At 43.5% G+C, this 19,060-nt stretch overlaps 1 protein-coding gene and 1 long non-coding RNA gene across 2 annotated transcripts in view; both read right to left on the bottom strand.

Annotated features, from left to right (window-relative positions):
* LOC135268151 (pumilio homolog 1-like) overlaps positions 1-6,138 on the bottom strand; it is a 52,785-nt gene extending 46,647 nt beyond the window's left edge. The window contains exons 1-4 of the mRNA XM_064363785.1: positions 5,989-6,138; positions 3,667-3,764; positions 1,333-1,402; positions 545-599 (exon numbers count right to left, since the gene is read on the bottom strand). Coding sequence (XP_064219855.1) covers positions 545-599; positions 1,333-1,402; positions 3,667-3,764; positions 5,989-6,138 — 373 coding nt within the window. The remainder of the gene's footprint in view (positions 1-544; positions 600-1,332; positions 1,403-3,666; positions 3,765-5,988) is intronic.
* Positions 6,139-9,011: 2,873 nt separating this feature from the next.
* LOC135269699 (uncharacterized) lies at positions 9,012-17,136 on the bottom strand. The gene is made up of 4 exons (XR_010337969.1): positions 16,085-17,136; positions 12,771-12,806; positions 11,259-11,319; positions 9,012-11,154 (listed from the first exon to the last, which is right to left on the bottom strand). It is a non-coding gene; the product is annotated as an uncharacterized LOC135269699 (long non-coding RNA).
* Between the last annotated feature and the right edge of the window lie 1,924 nt (positions 17,137-19,060).

Below are 19,060 nucleotides of genomic sequence, written 5' to 3'. Positions count from 1 at the left end.
AAACCATCAGCCACGAAGAGTCATGTTGTATAAACACACTTTCCCAGAGTAATCAGACTCATCAGTAATTTGCCATTTCAGCCCAGGCTTTCCAGAAATTCTGTCAGGGAGAAAAAGTTCAAGTGCACTGTGGTTTTCTCCCTTTCCGATGTTTATATTTCTTCTTTTGCTTTCCCCTTAAAAAATGTTTTCCGGTGTTCAAAACTGATTCCCACTGAGTGGGGGCAGGGGTTCAATTTCATTTAAACCTCTTCTCATTCCCAATGAGCAGGGTTCTCTATCTTCAAGCTGACACCCCTGTATCTCTGGGCAGGGTGGCTTCTGTTCCTGGGCTTTGCCATTGGTAGGAGCCAGCAGCCAGCACCACCTGCATCTCTGCTGGGGTCAGTGAGCTCCCAGTGCCTGAGAGCTTTCTCCCAGGCCTGGGACACTCCCTGTGCATGGAGCAAGATGCCTACATGGCTGCTGTCCAAGCCTGCTGCAGAGTCAGGCTGGGAAGGATGGCAAGGATGAGAGAAGGGCACGGGGAACCAGTGGTCCTTACCTGCAGTGTCAGGGTTCTGTCTTCTGTCCTCCAGCCTGATGAGCAGGGACAGCGGCTGTGCAGGCAGACGGCCTGGTTAGATGGCCCCAACCTTCTGTGCAGTTGCCAGCCAGCTGTGCTGCCCTTGTCAGTGGCACTATAAATAAGGTACGTCTGGACATTGGCCAGGCTCCCAGATGGGAAAGGGCTGCCATGTCCTCATTTGTCCTGCCTGCCTCAAGGACACCTCAGGCCTCACATTTTCCAGCAATCCAAAGGGTAGCTGAAGTGGAAAAGCCACCAGTGCCAGAAAGGGAGCTTACTTTGGCAAACAAGAGGCAAAGCCTCCAACAGGCTGCCCAGCTGCACTTCCATGCACCCCTCAGATTAGATGCCTGGCATGGAGGCCCAGGAGTGGAAGGACACTTCCCCAACACAGCCCCTCTGTGAGCTAGGAAATGTGGATTCCTAGTTCTGCCTTTTGAAAAGAGCTCACTGACCTTCTCTTTGGCTTATGAGGTCATTTGCTTGGGTGAGAGGATGTTAGGGAAGACCAAACAATCGGCTTAATAAATGGCAGGCATGTGGGAAGCCATGGCGTGAAATACATTTGCAGAAAGGTCTCTCCCTCCCTTCCTCCCTGCTCATGCATGATTATAAGGGTTTCTTGAGCCACACATTGTTTTCTCTATGGAATTAAAACAGTGAAATCTTCCCAGAGCCTTTTAAAAGCCATATGCTGGGAGAGGAAAGAGAAAACTAATTTGGAAGACCAACAGCTCCTGATTCTTTTTAAATTTCTTACTTACAAGTATGCTGAAAAGGCACTCGCCCACGGCAAGGGCCAACTTCTTCTGATGATTATTTGGTGACAGCTGTCTGCATCACCAAAACAATGCTAGTCCTGCAGATTTATCCCGAGGAAAGAATAGTGTATGTGGGCAGAGATAGAGCTGCAAGGACATTTACTGAAGCTCTTTTTTTCCTCAAAATTAGGAAAAGTTGGAAACAATGTAAATAGCTCACAAGAGGGGACTGATTAAATGAGAAATAGTGTATGGGCCGGGCGCGGTGGCTCACGCCTGTAATCCCAACACTTTGGGAGGCCAAGGCAGGTGGATAACGAGGTCAAGAGATCGAGACCATCCTGGTCAACATGGCGAAACCCCGTCTCTACGAAAAATACAAAAATTGGCTGGGCATGGTGGTGCACACCTGTAGTCCCAGCTGTTCGGGAGGCGGAGGTTGCGGTGAGCCGAGATCGCGCCATTGCACTCCAGCCTGGGTAACAAGAGCAAAACTCTGTCTCAAAAAAAAAAAAAAAAAAAGAGAAATAGTGTATGAAGAAGCAAAACAGACCAGTCGCAGTGCTTTATGCCTGTAATCCCAGCATTTTAGGAGGCCGTGTCAGGAGGATCACTTGAGCCCGAGTCAGGAGGATCACTTGAGCCTGGGAGTTTGCAGCTGCAGCAAGTTATGATTGCATCAGCGCACTCCAGTCTGGGCAACAGAGCAAGATCCTGTCTCTAAAAATAAGATAAAAAATAAAGCAAAACATGCTGCAACCTTTAGAAATGTCAAAGGAGAATATTTAATGATATAGGAATAATACGTATACTGTGTTGATAATAAAAAGCAGGTCATGGCTTATGCCTGTAATCCCAACACTTTGGGAGACTGAGGCAGGCAGGTCACCTAAGGTCAGGAGTTTGGAACCAGCCTGGCCAACATGGTGAAACCCTGTTCCTACAGAAAATACAACAAAAATTAGCTGGGCGTGGTGACAGGCGCCTGTAATCCCAGCTCCTTGGGAAACTGAGACAGCAGAATTGTTTAATCCCAGGAGGCAGAGGTTGCAGTGAGCCAAGATCACAGTACTGCACTCCAGCTTGGACGATAACAGTGGTCGCCCTTGAGGGAAAAAGGGTGTAGGTGTAATATGAAGTTATTACATGCAGGTAAGCACCCCTCTCCCCCCACCCCACACAAACATCTTGAAAGGATATGCCACAAATGTGGAAGGTGGTGATGGCTGGAGGAATGGATATGGCTGATTTATTTTCTCCTTTGTCTTATATGCAATCTCTAAATTATTTACAATAATGTCTTCCTTTTATAAGAAAATTAACTTCATCTAAAATCTTAGTTTCTGAGAATCAGAAGATAACTTTCTATGTTTCTGCATGAAAGAATCTGAGTTTATTTTAAGATTACAGTAGTCCATGGGGTTTCCTCAGTCTTTGGGAAGCCTATGTAAGGCCTGAAGCTTTTTTTCATGCCAGGTCCAGTGATCTGATGCAGCTGGACCTGCCGAATCCTCCAAGTGCCCCTGTCACGGCAAAGGCAAGGCAAGAAAAACAGAAAGAAAATAAAATAAAAGAGAACTAAAAAAAAAAGAAGGAAAAGGAAAATAAACTTTATGTAATATATGTGATCATAATACATATTCTTATCACGCTGAGTCACTTTTATTTGACCTAACATGCCTCAAGTTATGCTCCGAACAGGACATTAGAAAGGCATTTAGTGGGCCTTTTATTTAAAGGAGGTGTGTATTCTGATGATTACTTTGTTTTTAAAAAATTGTTTTTAACTTAAGTAATGACCTCCCCATCTGACTATGTGATACAGAGGAATTCTTCTTTTACTAGAACTCATTTTCAGTGATATGTATGATGGAAGAGGGGACTCCTCTCCCAACCTGGCTCCTGAGGTACAGAAGACCCGAAATCCTTTAATTATCTCTTCTGTCTACAGAGATCAGCATGGGGTTACCTACCCATGAATAGGACCTGGCCTAAGACACAGCATGAGGTAGTTTCAATGCTTTTGTGTTGGGTCTTATTGCCAGGGGAGACTCTAGACAGACCCAGGGCAGAGTGTGCAGGCTAAGCACCATCCTCTGGACTGTTAGTTTGAATTTGCTGTGCCAAAGTTCTGCTTGGACTGTCCGAAGTCCCTCTGGAGTAAGCGCTGACTGCCCACAGAGACTAGCCAGCTGAACCATGGAATGCATCCTGTAGGTGTCCGGGAAGGAGCAGGGACTTCCAGTCTTAGATCAGCCTCTGGAGTAGGGCAGAGTATCTCAAGATACGATAAGATCAGGAAGATAACAGCACTGAGAGTCCTAAGGGAGGACCTACCTTGGAGGAAGCTTGGTCGGAGGACTAGAAATTGGAATGCCCAAATAACAAAGGACTTTTTGAGATAGCTCCCGGTTTGCAGGGCTCATCTTTGATCTCTAGGAACAGCCCCCCAAAATGAAGGAGAGGAAAAACAGTGAACCCTTCATGAGTTCTTGGCTGGGATGCCCTGGAACACAAGACAGATCAACAGGAAAAAAACCAACAAGTTGAATTTTGAATAGTGTGGATCCCTTCTATATCCATGGGAATTACACAGAAAGCTGAGCGTCTCTAGAGTAGATCCAAGAGGGAGTTGAAACTTTGGGCTGAAGTATCATCATTTTCTGAATCACAGAAAGAACGGTGTGGGAAAAACTGTTAGTGGGGAGAGGAATGCCTAGGAAAAGCACAGGAAATGAACAAAATGGGTCATGTTAGCTTGGCACCTTCTCCACAGAAACATCTCGAGGGATTCAGTCATCCTTCTCTTCCTGGAGCAGGAATGGAGATCTCTTTTATAAATGTGAATTCTCTTGCAAAAGGGTAACTTTTCCAGCACATTAAGGGGTGGTGTATTTTGGTCTCCAACAACGGCTTCTGTTGGGACTCAGGAATCAATATTCCTAAATATGGTGCTTTGGTAAATTGACTACTCAGAAGGCCTCAGAAGCAGCCTCAGCAGCAAGCCTCTGCAACCATTTTCTGTCGTCCTATCTCCCACCTCTTTTCCTCCCCAGCAGCTTTCAAAGAAACCAGAATCCTCCACCCAAAGTGGGTTATAGAAATCAGAACTCTCCCACAAAGCCAGCCATAAAACCTGAAAGTATTACTCTAACCTTCTCCTGCCTTTCTGGACAAGAGCTGGCTGTAAAGAAATTCTCTGTGCTGCCATATCTGAAAGTCGATCATAAGATCTTCATTCCAGAAGGGCCCTGCTCTATAGCTGGGAGGAAGGATTGCCACACAGAGAGGCCAAGAAGAATCTGAGCAGACAGGCCTTGCTGGGTTTTCTCACTCAGCCTATTAGCATTAGAAATTCCCTTTTCATCATATTTCCCCGGGACTGTCCATCCCTCATCAAATCTAAGCATACCAATGGGCAGCTTTCCTTGGGCCTTTTGAGTCTTCATTCTCAAGGTTTCCATGTCACATAAAGCTTTGATGAAATCATTGTTTTTTTTAGACAGGTCTCTTTCTGTCACTCAGGCTGGGAGTGCAGTGGGGTGATCATACCTTATGAACTGCTATCTCAAGCTCCTGGGCTCAAGCAATCCTCCTGCCTTAGCCTCCCGAGCAGCTGTAACCACAGGCATGCACCAGCATGCCTGAGTAATTTTTTATTTTTATTTTTTGTTTTCATAGAGACAGGGGTCTTGCTATGTTGCCCAGGCTGGCCTCAAACTCCTGGGCTCAAGTGATCCTCTTGCCTCAGCTCCCAAAGTGCTGAGATTATAGATGTGAGCCACTACACCAAGCTTATTATGCTTTTCTCTTGTTGGCCTGTCTTTTGTTAGAGAAGTATTGGCTGTGGCCCTGCTGAAGGGGAGGAAAGGTATTGTATGTTTCTACCCCTATGCAGCCCTGGTTGACATTCTTCTTGCTCTACACTGACTCACTCTCACAGTCCTGGGGATGGATGAGATGTGAGGGTGGGTGCCTGCCTGACATTCACTACCCGCAGCAGACACTGTGGGAAGGAGCCACATCTTCAGGGGGCGCCGTGGCCAGGACTCGGGGCTGTGGTCAGGTCTGGGCATGCCAAGGAGAGGAACTGCCCATGAATGTGGCACTTGCCTGTCTTTCATGGGATCATAGAGGAAAGGTGGACAGATGCTTCTTGGTCATGTTTTCAAAAACTTGGAGAGCAAAACCACAAGACAGATAGATCTGAAACAAGCATGCTTTATTCCATTTGGGAAATACGTACTGAGCCTCCACTAGGAGGCAGACACAAGGATGGACAGAGGACAGAGACTCACAGATGGCCATGAGCTCTGGCATTTTATCCCCAGCTGCCAGCCTGGGTGAGGGCACCCCCACCATGGGCAGTGTCTCCTGCAAAATCTCAGCACCCCCAGGCCCATGCACTCAGGCATTTTGCCTGTGGGACATAAAATCATGTTCATCCATCGGTACTGTTCATTCATTTTTTTTCAAGAACCGTCCATGGAACTTCCTCCATGTGCCAAGCATTTTGCTGGGTCTTGGAGACTCAGCCCTGAACATAACAGAAGAACTTCAGCTCAAGGAGCTTGCAGTGAACTAACTGTGCACTGTTGTCACAGCCTAAGGCTCTCACCTTGAACCTGGTGCACCTTTGCCTTATGGTCATTAACCTACCAATGGTGCCATGCCACCATCATCTTTGAGGGAGTCACTAACACTACAGCTTCTTGCTCTGGGGTGGGAAGCCTTAATCTTTCTGTGAACCTGCTTCTGTAGCTCCTGGAGCCTGCCAGAGTTGAGCTTTGTACGTGGGATGGGGTGCATTGTCCAGTCAGCCACCTGTGTGCAGCACAGGCCCACTGAGGTAAGCCTAGTGTTGCTGAGCCTACCATGGGGTGTTTGTGCTTCTCATCTGTCACAAGGACCAGCCAGGCCCACGTTTCCCTCCATTTTTTAAATTTCATCCAGCTTGACTGCTGCTGGGACAGCCTTTTCTTCTCCCTCCCTGAGCTGAAAAGGCCTGGGGTGGGGGGTAATGGACCTGGCCTCTGGCTGGAGGGATCTGGGTCTCTTTCACCATGGACAGCCTTTTCCCTGCTGGCCTGATGGTTTGCATGTCAGAGGAAGACAGCTAGCCAAGGAGCCAGAGAAGGATAGCAGAGAGGTAAGAGGGAAGCACTTAGTGTTGGGGCAGAGAGAATAGGGTTTTAGGAGGGAGTGCATGGAATGGTATCACTTTTTGTAAGCTGAGAAGAGTGTAGACCAAGGAAAGCCTTGTTTTTCTGGACTGGAAAGTCCTCAGATGCAGAACCAGTATGTGTTGGGGTACAGAGGATGAGTGGTTTGTGAACCACATTGCCCATCAAGCATCTGTCTGCAGAATCTGTGAGGACAAGCCCAGCCTCGTTTTCAAGTGAATACCTTTCATTGCCTAACCCCTGCATTTGTTATTCCTGAAACCTCTACATAAACATTCATTCTGCACTTCCCAGAACAATAAACAGTCAGGAACGGCTGTATAAATGTCCAGTAAGTGTAAATACTTCTATGATCAGCTCTGGGAAGTCTCAACCTGAAAAACAGCACCATCATTTGCTGGTGTACAGAATCCAGGCACCTCTTCTTTTTAAACTTGGCTTATGCTGACATAGTTTGCGTGTTGAAATGAACCATATTACCCCATCAGGGAACTGACCCAGTAATAATCTCAGCATGATGTTAAGGAGTTAGGGCCATAATCTGGAAAGATACAGTCCCAAAAGTCATAATCCTGAATGCTGAATTCCCAAAAGACCCAAATCCCTAAAGTTTAAATCCCTAAAATTTCAATCGTTAGAGATCAAAATCCCCAACATATAATTCTGGGAAAAAAATGGGAAATTCTTTACATTTATTTACATTTTAAAAGGGGACTTATGACAAGATGGTGCCGCCGGTGCAGGTCTCTCCACTCATCAAGGTGATTCAGGCTTCGCAGCCGCCGTCCAGTGCCTTGGCCCCCTCGTGTCCCTCCCCGCAGCTCCGAACCTGTGGGCTGCGACCCTCGACCCCCTCCCCTCCCATGATCCCCGCCTGGCGACCTCTGACCCGCACAGTTCCTGCGATCTCTACCCCGCGACCCTACCCCATCTCTTCCCGCGACCCCTGCCCCGTGAGCCTCGTCCCCCGCCGCCTCTGACCGTCCTCTCTCACAGCTCGGCCGCTACTCCTTCTTGTTCCTCGGCATGGCCTACGGAGCCACGCGCTACAGTTACCTAAAACCTCGGGCAGAAGAGGAGAGGAGGATAGCGGCAGAGGAGGAGAAGAAGCAGGATGAACTGAAACGGATTGCCAAAGAATTGGCAGAAGCCCAAGAGGACACCGTATTTAAATGAGTGACCCTCCCAACCTCTCTTTGGAGCAGCAGCAGATGAATAAAGCTTCCTGTGTTGTACTATCAAAAAAAAAAAGGGGGGGGGGCGACTTATTAGAGAAACATAAAAAAACCCCACAACAGACCACTTCATAGGCCACTAAATGCAATAAAATAAGCAATAACAACATACATCATTTTTTTTTTTTTGAGACGGAGTTTCGTTCGTTACCCAGGCTGGAGTGCAATGGCGCGATCTCGGCTCACCGCAACCTCCGCCTCCTGGGTTCGGGCAATTCTCCTGCCTCAGCCTCCTGAGTAGCTGGGATTACAGGCACGCACCACCATGCTCAGCTAATTTTTTGTATTTTTACTAGAGACGGGGTTTCACCATGTTGACCAGGATGGTCTCGATCTCTCGACCTCGTGATCCACCCGCCTTGGCCTCCCAAAGTGCTGGGATTACAGGTGTGAGCCACCGCGCCCGGCCCTTACTCTCTTTATTTCTTTATGTGTTCAACACCATTTTGGGAGCATAAGCCAATCTGTTAAAAGATGCAACATGGGAGGCACTATGGCTAAAATTCTGCCTGAGTATGCGGCTGGAAGGGGGGTTGAAACGTGCAGTGGGCCCCAGTTGACAGAGGCATGCATCTCACTGTCAGAGAGCTTGGAGCAGCGTCAGCCGCCTGCATCATATGGACTGTGTTGGTGCCTGGAGAAGGAAGGCTGGGACCCTGGCTTGGGCCTTTGCCTTCGGTGCTGGTGATTCCTAAGAACGCAATGGCCTCACAGGATGCTGTGTGCCTCCTGCACAGAACTTGCATTTTAGCGGCCTAGTAATTCACTGGCCTCCCTCAGAAAACCTCCTTGAAGGAGGGATTGTGTCTTTCTTATTGACCTAGCCCAGTGTGTGCCACCAAAAAAGGGGCCTTAAGTAGTCTATATCTCTATTCTTTCCTTTTCCTCCTCTTCAAATCCTGACTTACCAGTGTATGGTCACTTCCCTGCTAGGACGGCAGGGCTAGCTCACTGCTGCCCCTCAGCACCTAGAGAGGGCCTTCGAATCACGAATTTGTTACACGAAAGGAGGAATGAACGGATGGATGTGTGACCATGAACCTTTTAGAACCAGCTTGCTATTTCCTAGCTTGGTGGGGGGGACACAAGAACCATTTATGATTCCTACTACCCCGATGTTAACCTGACTCCACTAGTCCTCACCAATAAATACCCTCATTCCCCCGCCCCTTCTCACCCTGACCACCTGTTTCCTACCTGAAGTGGGAGTGGGGTGTTCAGCCCTGTATTAGTCAAGGTTCTCCAGGGAAACAGGACCAGTGGGTTGTGTAGAAAAAGAGATACATTTATTTTAAGGTTTGGCATGTGAAATTGTCAAGGCTGCACGTCTGAATAGACAAAGAGATACATTTATTTTAAGGTTTGACTTGTGAAATTGTCAAGGCTGCAAGTCTGAAATCTGTAGGGCAGGCCAGCAGCATGCAGCTCCCAGGAAGGGTGGATGTTGCGCTAAGTGGAAGGTGATCTGAAAAAGCAGAATTCTCTCTTCTCTCTTTCTCAGGGAAGTTCAATCTTTTTCCCACTCGCTGACTAGATGAGATCCTCTCACATTATGGAGGGTCATCTGCTTTACTCAAAGTTTACTGAATTCAATGTTCATCTCATCCAAAATATACCTTCACAGCAACATTCTGATTGATGTTGGACCAAGTAGGTATTGTGGCCTCACCAAGTTGGCACATAAATTTACCAGCTTTACCAACACATCCACCATGGTGAGCCTCCAGCTAGTCCTGCCTGTAAAGTGCACCCTACTTTTCACTACACTTAACTCCAATGTGGGAAGAGCCAAGTGGGCCCCTCATTGTCCTCATTTTTACAAATTTCTTATAGAAACTCCATGAAAATATGACTCTGACTTTCTCTGGGGAACACAAACCACCTTTCCCTCAAAGTCCAACGACTGTTTTGTGCATGTTTTACATTAAATGTTTTCAGGAACACAAAGACGCCCTCACATGGTTTATATTAGCTTCTCAAAGGTATCGGTGGAAGTTATTTTGAACAGAGATATCGGGTATTCCATTTCCCTGGGCCCAGCTGGCTTCGCCTACCCTCTCATTTCCTGCCGGTCTTCCAGCAGGTCGGGAAACAGGCCATCCTGGGATGCTCCCGAGGCACGTTCACATCAGATAAGCAGAAGGACTGCAAAGCCCAGAGGGAGAACAAGCAGGCGTATTCACTCCTTTATCTCCTCCAATCTGCGTGGTCACTGCAGAAAGCTTTCCATTGCTGGTGGCGGGTTTGCCGGACTCAGAAGCTCATAACATATGTAAAGGAAAGATCAAATGAAACAAATGCAAAAAGTGCCTCGTGGCTTAATGGTTTGCAAAAGTCCCTCCTTACTTTCTTAATCATGGGCCGTGGTACTTTTCCTTCTTACAACTGTCCTACAACCCACTCTTTGCTCCAGGGAGTGTGACAGTTGCCTGAGCCTGTTTCCCACACAGGGCCCCCCCTCTCTGTTTTACGAGCCCACATTTCCTCCCTCATGACCATTTTGAGTGTTGCCCCAGCTGGCCTCATAACTGTGGGCGCCATGTATGGAAAGCCCATATGGACAGTCAGCCTCCAAATTTTGTTTTCATCCTTGCAACAAGCTTGGCCACAGATATTTCCTCCCCTCTTATAGATAAGTAAACTGATTCTGAAAGCTTAGGTACCTCGGCCACAGCTACCCAAGCAGACAGGGCCAAGGCAAGATCAGGACTCAGGTTGGCCGATCCCAAAGCCCTGTGGTCTCCGGCATGCTGAGGCAGAAGTGGAGAGTGTCCTTCCAGTTCCTCTTTCTCTCTCCTTCTCTATGAGACACCTGGTCTCAAGAGCTGAAACTCTCCAGCTCCTCCCCTTCTGCTCAACATTGCTTTATTTCAGATCAGATTAATAAAGTTATCCATGATGAGGTGTGAATAACTGAGGTTGATAATGTATTCCTTCTCCCTGGGGTAGTACGAGAGCTTGGCAAACTGTTTATCTCTGCCTGAGGCCCAAGGAGTGACACCTTCTCATCACCCCAAAACATTACAGTTCTGCATGAACCAGGGGGTTCGTATCTGGTAATGAAATTTGGTGTAAGGGCATGTGGCTAGGGGAGGTTTTGTTTAATTTCTATTTGTGGGAGCACAAAAGAACCTTCCTTCCTCCTCTAGGAGGCATCACCCTGTACCATGTTTTGCTCATGAGATTGCCTGAGAGCCTCTCCTGGGGAGAGGTCAGGGACATATTCTCTGAATTTGAGGCAGGAATGCAGTCTCATTTACTTCTACGTGTCCACAGGGTCTGGCACATCAGAGAGGCCCAAGAAATCCTCGGTGAGCAACTCTTGAGTTAATGAATAGGCTCATTTGGTTGCTCATCCAAAACAAGGTGGTTGAGTATCTCTGGTATGTTGGCCACTCTGCAATGTGCTGGGGACACAGGTGAAAAGATAGACATGATTTCTGCCCTGAAAAGATAGACACAAATCAGGGGAAGCAAGACAGTGTGAATGTAACATACGGCAGTGACCTACCCCTGCCTGAGGCTCAAGGAAGGCTATGGCAGGGCTCAGTAGATGCAGGGCAAGCAAGGAACTGTAAGAAAAGAGAACAGCATGCACAAAGGGCTGGAGGTGGTGGACACTGCGTGGTTGAGATACTGCAGGTGTCCGGATATTGCAGATTCTACATTGTAACCAGAGAATGTTGCAAAATGGGAGAAGTAAGAGAGGATCCTAGAGTGTTGGGACAGATCCCAAAAGGTCTTGTCTGCTAGTATTTTTCAAACTTGTCTTGACCGTAATTCACAGGTTAAAAACAATACATCTTACAATCAAACTCAGGGCACACACCTAGGCATGAATCCACAGTCACAAACAACACTTGCCCTCATCATGCGCAAACCACTCTAAAGTATTTCTATTCTATTCTGCTTTTTAAGTGCTGGTTATTGATTTTACAGCCTGTGACTCTGCACACACCCTTGTACGTCATGGAAGGGCATCTGGACTTTATCCCAAGGTGAAGAGGGAGCCATTGATGGATTTTAAACTGAGGAGTGATGTGGTCTAGCTTCATTAGTGAGAGGACACTCCAGCCGCTGCAGAGGGTGGACTGTGGTGGGTATGAGGAGGGGTGATGGTGGGATTCTGGGGGAATTTTTGGCTTTTCTGTTTCCTATAATGTAACACTTTTATAGTGAGTTTGTATTTTTATAATCAAAGAGAATAAAGATTTAAAAAAGTGCTTTAAGAAAAAATAACCAGAGGGCAAGCCTTGGTTTTGTGCTCGGAGTGCTTTCTGTCTCTTCCATCATTATACTGCCATCGGGCTTGCATTTCAAAGAGGAGAACTGATTTCTAATTCCAGTTTCTCACTGAGCACTCTTGAAGACTCTGGCCAGGTAAAACTAGAGTTTGGAGCACACGTGAAAATTGGGTCAAATGGCTCCCAGCAACATGAGTCATTACTTCCAGACTTGGAACTGCTTCCTCTAACTAGTCACTGATTTACACACACAATGCAGATGATTCAAGTGCCAACAGCCAATAACCTATAAGCCAAATGACATTAGGCTGGGGCTGAAAGAAGTCAGGCAGCAGGCAGGCAAATCTTTTGAAGAAAACTGAACCCAAGATCCACAACCCTGGAACTATGTGCCATTGGACCTCCAACAACTCTGAGGATCATGGGTTGGACAAAAGAAATTTTTATTAAAACATGTTTAATTGGCTATTCGTGTACTTTATGTCAGAATTTCCTGTTTTGTTGTTTACTTCTTTTTACAACTGTAAATCTCCACTTTCATTCTCCTACCCTCAGATAGCGATCATTAGGATCATTCACTCTCTTCCTATATTTTCATTGCTTCCAATTTCTAGCTAGGGTGTTTGTGTTCAGGGCAGTGCCATGTGCACACAACATGGGAGGCAGGAAAGTCAGTTAACAATGTGTTCAAGAAACAAAAGCCAATAAAGAAGCATTAATATGATTGATTTGCCTTTGAGTCAGTGAACAAATATCATCCCCTCCACCCTCTGCCTCACCTGTCTTTTCTAATGATTTCATCAGTTAGTAGAGACCTGTTTAATGAGAAACAAAATATCATGTTAACAGCCTAGTAATACAATTTTGTTACCTTTCAGATTTTTTTTTCATTTGTCAGCATACATTCTTGTTTTGTTTTTGAGATGGAGTCACCCTGTTGCTCAGGCTGGAATGCACTGTCCTGATCTTAGCTCACTGAAACCTCTGCCTCCTGAGTTCTGTGATTCTCCCACCTCAGCCTCCTGTGTAGCTGAGACTACAGGTATTCAACACCATGCCCAGTTAATTTTTGTATTTTTAGTAGTGACAGGGTTTCACAATATTGGCCAGACTGGTCTTGAACTGACCTCAAGTGATCCACCCGCCTCAGCCTCCCAAAGTGCTGGGATTACAGGCATGAGCCACTGCACCCGGTCAGCACATATTCTTGTAATGCCCCAAAACCTAAAATTCAATTAAAAAAAAAAAAAGAGGAGAGAGATCCAAGATGGCTGATCACTAGCAGCTCAGGCTCGTAGCTCCCAGTGAAAGCACAGAGAACGAGAGGACGCCACACTTTCAGATGAATATTTGTTGCTCACGGACCAAGAGATTCCCAGCGGAGGAGCCCCACGGGTCGCCAGGGCGACTGTTGTGGCTGGCACAGCAGTTTTGCTGGCACCTTAGTGCGGCAGTTCTTGGTGCAGAGTCCAGATATTCCCGGGCAGAAAAGCACCATCAATCTTAACACCGCTGTTTTGGCCGGCGCAGTGGATTGCTCAGATTTCGGCGCAGGGAATCAACAAGTTGGACGTCTGCTCAGAGACCTAGTTAGAAAGTTGGTAATTACAAAGATGACAGAGGGATAAATATATAATGAAGGGAAGAAACCAGCCTAAAAAGGCAGAGAATACTCAAAATCAGAATGCCTCTCCCTCTGCAGGGGATTGCAATTCCTCATCAGTAATGGAACAAGGCTTAATGGAGAACGAGTGTGTTCCAATAACAGAAGCAGGCTTCAAAACGTGGGTGATAAGAAACTTCTGTGAATTGAAAGAACTTGTTCTAACCCAATGCAAACTAAGAACCTTGAAAAAAGGTTTGATGAAATGTTAACGAGAATGGACAATTTAGAGAGGAATATAAGTGAATTGATGGAGCTGAAAAACACAACACGAGAACTTCGTGAAGCATGCACAAGTTTAAATAGTCGAATTGATCAAGCAGAAGAAAGGATATCAGAAGTTGAGGACCAGCTCAGTGAAATGAAATGAGAAGACAAGATTGGAGAAAAAAGGATAAAAAGGAATGAGCAGTCTCCAGGAAATATGGGACTATGTGAAAAGACCTAATTTACGGTTGATAGGTGTACCTGAATGTGACGAAGAGAATGAATCCAAGTTGGAAAATACTCTTCAGGATATCATTCAGGAAAACTTTCCCAACCTAGCAAGGCAGGGTAATATTCAACTCCAGGTAATACAGAGAACACCACAAAGATATTCTTCAAGAAGACCAACCCCAAGGCACATAATCGCCAGATTTAGTAGGGTTGAAATGAAGGAGAAAATACTAAGGGCAGCCAGAGAGAAAGGTCAGGTTACCCATAAAGGGAAACCTATCAGACTTACAGCAGATCTCTCAGCAGAAACCCTACAAGCCAGAAAAGAGTGGGGACCAATATTTAACATCCTTAAAGAAAAGAACTTTCAACCCAGAATTTCATATCCAGCGAAACTAACCTTTATAAGTGAAGGAAAAATTAAATCTTTTGCCAACAAACAAGTACTTAGAGACTTCACCACCACCAGGCCAGCTTTACAAGAGCTTCTGAAAGAAGCACTATACATATAAAGGAACAACCAATATCAGCCTTTCCAAAAATATATCAAAAAGCAAAGAGCATTAACACAATGAAAAATTACACCAACTAATGGGCAAAATAGCCAGCTAGCATCAAATGCCAGTATTAAACTTGTATATATTCTAATTGGATAAAAAGCCAAAACCCATCGGTATGCTGCATCCAGACCCATCTCACATGCAATGATACACAAAGATTCAAAACAAAGAGGAGGAAGATTTACCAACCAACCAGAGAGTAAAAATGAACAAATAAACAAAAAGCAGGAGATGCAATTCTCGCCTCTGATAAAGTAGACTTTAAAGCAACAAAGATCAAAAGAGGCAAAGAAGGACATTACATAATGGCAAAAGGATCAATGTAACAAGAAGAGTTAACGATTCTATAGATCAACGAGACAGAAAATTAACAAGGACATCCAGGACTTGAACTCAGACCCGGAACAAGTAAACTTAATAAACATTTATAGAACTCTCCACTTCAAATATACAAAACATACATTGCCACCTCACACCTATTCCAAAAGTGACTACATAATTGGAAGTAAATCACTCCTCAGTAATCGCATAGCATTTCGTAGGTTTAAATGAAATAATGGTTGGCTGCTTGTTTGTTATTTTCTTCCCTTATTCCTTCCTGTCTACATCATTAAGTATAATTATTGGTATAAAAGAGGTTTTCAATACCCATTACTAAACTGCATTCTAGCCTGGGCAAGAAAGCAATACTCCCATTCTCTCTCTCTCTTTCTCTTCCTTTTTCTTCCTCTTCTTCATTCTTTCTTTCTTTCCTCCAAAAAAATAAAAATAAAAATAAACGAATCTGAAAAAAATTTTTTCTTTAGAACCTAAAGGTCAAGATTATTTAAATTGGCTTTTTGGGGCTTTTTATTGTCATACAGAATCAGGATAAAAAATAAATAAATAAATAAATAAAAAGAGAGAGAGAGAAAAAAACAACAACTAGTTATTGATTTAGATTTTACTCATTAGTAGATTCTAGTGCAGAAGCTATAGAGCCGCAGTCCCCAACTTTTTTGGCACCAGGGACCAGTTTTGTGGAAGACAAAATTTTCCCACAGATGGGGGTTTGGGGAATGGTTTCAGGATGATTCAAGCACATTACATTTATTGTGCACTTTATTTCCATTATTACATCACAACACATAATGAAATAATCATACAACTCATCATAATATAGAATCAGTGGGTGTCCTAAGCTTGTTTTTCTGCAACTAGATGGTCTCATCTTGGGGAGATGGGAGACAATGATATATCATCAGGCATTAGAGTCTCATAAGGAGCATGCAACCTAGATCCCTTGAACATGCAGTTCATGATAGGGTTTTCACTCCTCTGAGAATCTAATGCCTTCACTTATCTGACAGGAGGCGGTGCTCAGGTGGTAATGTGAGCAAGGAAGAGTGACTGTAAATACAGATGAAGCTTCACTGGCTTGACTGCCACTCACCTCCTGCTGTGCAGTGTGGCTCCCAACAGGTCTTGGACCCCTCTGTAGCCTGCGGGTTGAGGACTCCAGCAATAGAGGACCCAGATTGAAATTTAGAGGAAGATAGAATGAAAAAGAAAGAATTGTATTCTTTATCTAAATGATTTCATAGTTAGCTAAGATAAAGTCAGTAAAAGTTGAAAAGTTTACCAGCATTAATAAGAATGAAAAATATGCACAATATGCAATTACTATTAAATATAATCTGCCCATAGTTGCACACTGAATTCCTTATCATGGTAGTTAAGTATCAGAGCTTCTGGTTTTCTCACTCTTCATTCATGTATTTACCAAGCATGTGCTGAGGTACTAGGACAAGCACTGGAATTACAAGATGAAGATGATACAGTCCACCCCTCAACAACTGTATGCTATAATCTGAAAAACAAACAGGCAATTCCCATAGAGAGTCATAGATACAATGACAGGCATTTATCAGAAGACACAGAAGGGATACTAGCCCAGGTTTGTGTCAACATTGTAGGCTTTTTGGTGGAGGTGATTCATAGGTTGATAACTGAAGGATAAAGAAAACATACGTAGGATAGAGGGAAGAAGTAAATGCAAAGAGCTGGAGATGAGGACGATCACTGTGGAGCTCCATGTAGTCTAGTGTGGCTGGATGCTAGAACAAAGGGGCAGAGTATGGTGAGTGGTTAACAAGGCATAAGTATACTCTTTCTTATGATTATGTTTTCACATTTTTCACTAAAGGGATATCAGAAAAAATATTTAATGCAGTTTTTATTAACCAAGCAATGGAGAGGAATACAGTACACTACTTACATTTTATTTCAGAAATCAATGATTTGAATTTAATTCATAAATTTTGGCAACATACCTTCATCTACTTCTGTAGTTTCATTTTCTTGCAACACATGTTGCATCTGAAATAAATCAAATATTACTTATAATGTTTCAGTCAAACAAAAGACATTACCATGTAAACCTGTTGTAAGTCAAGGAGCAACTGTACTGTAGATTGATCATTCCTAATCTAAAAATCTGAAATTCAAAAATGCTCCAAAATCTGAAACTTTTTGAGCATAGACACGACACCACAACTGCAACATTCCACACCTTACCTCATGACAGGCTGCAGTGAAAACAGTGAAAACTGTTACCTGCAAAAAATTACTGTAAAACATTGTAGAGAATTACCTTCCAGCTATGTGTATAAGATGTATAAGAAACATAAGTGAATTTCATGTTTAGGTTCAGGTACCATCCCCAAGATATTTCATTAGGTATATGCAAATATTCCAAAGTCTGAAAAAAATCTGCTTCTGGTCCCAAGCATTTTGGACAAGGGATATTCAGCCTGTCCTACTGGAAAAATAAAATTCCTTTTCAGTATGATAGAAATTAAGAGATTGGCTTACCAAAGTTGAACTTTGCATGATTTTCTGAATCTGCTCAATTTGGTCGTCTTGCTTTTTAATTATATATCTTATCGTGGAATTTTCTATGTGAAGCCTAAAATGTGCATTTAAAAATAATTACTCTCATATACAAATGTTTTAAAATCATGTAAATTCTAAACAAACTTCTGAAGGTATAGTTACACAAATTCTTAGAGATTTTAAAAACAGATGTTTGGGCAACTGTGTCATTTTTCTACCTAGGAATAATGTAGAAAAATGATGTGTTTCAATATAGTTTACAAATGAAACTTTTCCTTGGCTTCACAAAGGCATACTTATTATCATAACTGATAACAATTCTCATACTACAGTGCTCTTTTGCTTTATAAATACTAAAGTTATTTAGTGTTCAAACCGTACTTTTGTACGTAGCCTTCAATATTCTCAGCACATCTTAAAGTCGCTGTAAGTTGATCCTGCATTTCCTGAAACTAAAACAAAGAATTAAAAACAAACCATTTACATTTGGAAATGACCTAAATGTCCATCAGTAGATGAATAAATCAACAAAATATAATATATATAAAATATTGTTTTAGACTATCACAGTCTTTTTTATTTAAAAAAGGTCATAATCCAGGAAAAATCATCCCATTACCTGTTTTTTTGTAACTAATTTTACTGGAACACTGCTATACCCCTTCAATCCACATATTGTTTATGGCTACTTTCAGGCTATAACTGCAGGGTTGAGTTATTTAAGAGGGATCTTACGGCTCACAAAGCCTTAAATAATACTATCTGGCCCTGTACAGAAAAGTTGACTGATCCATTCTCTAGGACTAAAACACAATATTCTTCCTGCTTTTGAATGATATTTTATTAGATAAATACTCAAATTTACAAATTGGTAAAATGTGGAAAGATAAAGGATTACCTTATGGTAAGCATTTATATTTTTGAATTCCAAACACTACCACATCAACTATAATTTTAGTTTTTTGTATGTATGCATTTAGTTTTATTGTAGCAAAGCAACTTGCACATTTTTAATATTTAAAACTAAGCATCATCTTTCCTTTGTAGGAAAAGTTCAAGAAATTTTAAAAATAAGCAGGAACAAAATTAAAACAAAGTCCATTCCAAGTAAGATCTTACAGGATCATATTGACTCTCCCATTGAGTAGCAGGACTCAAGGCATCATTAAAAGAGAAGTCATTAAAAAGCATCATCCTAAACTGCAAGGCGTCCATTAAACATGCTAAAGGAGAAGCCCTGTTGTCTAAATGCCCACTTAACCCACCCAAACATCTCAAACTCACCCTTTGCTGATCTTCTATAATCCCCTTTTTAGTTTTTTTTAATAAACAAGAGAAAATAGATACATGTTGGCAAATGCTAACTGTCCATGTTCATGTAGAAACAGAGTGTACTCTCTGAGCCCAATACAGAGTAAGGATTTTCACCAAAATAAAAATTTATTCAGTAGAATGGCCTTTCTGTACAAAATTAACCTGAAATCTATGAAATAAGTATACACAGGTTCTTTATTCATTCAGAAAAGTAGAGATT

This window comes from Aotus nancymaae, unplaced genomic scaffold, assembly GCF_030222135.1.
Source record: "Aotus nancymaae isolate 86718 unplaced genomic scaffold, 86718_ANA_hifiasm-v0.15.2.pri h1tg000057l, whole genome shotgun sequence".
In the NCBI taxonomy this organism is placed as follows: Eukaryota; Metazoa; Chordata; class Mammalia; order Primates; family Aotidae; genus Aotus; species Aotus nancymaae.
The sequence above is the reverse complement of the archived record's forward strand: the minus strand, read 5'-3'. Positions and strand labels throughout refer to the sequence as shown.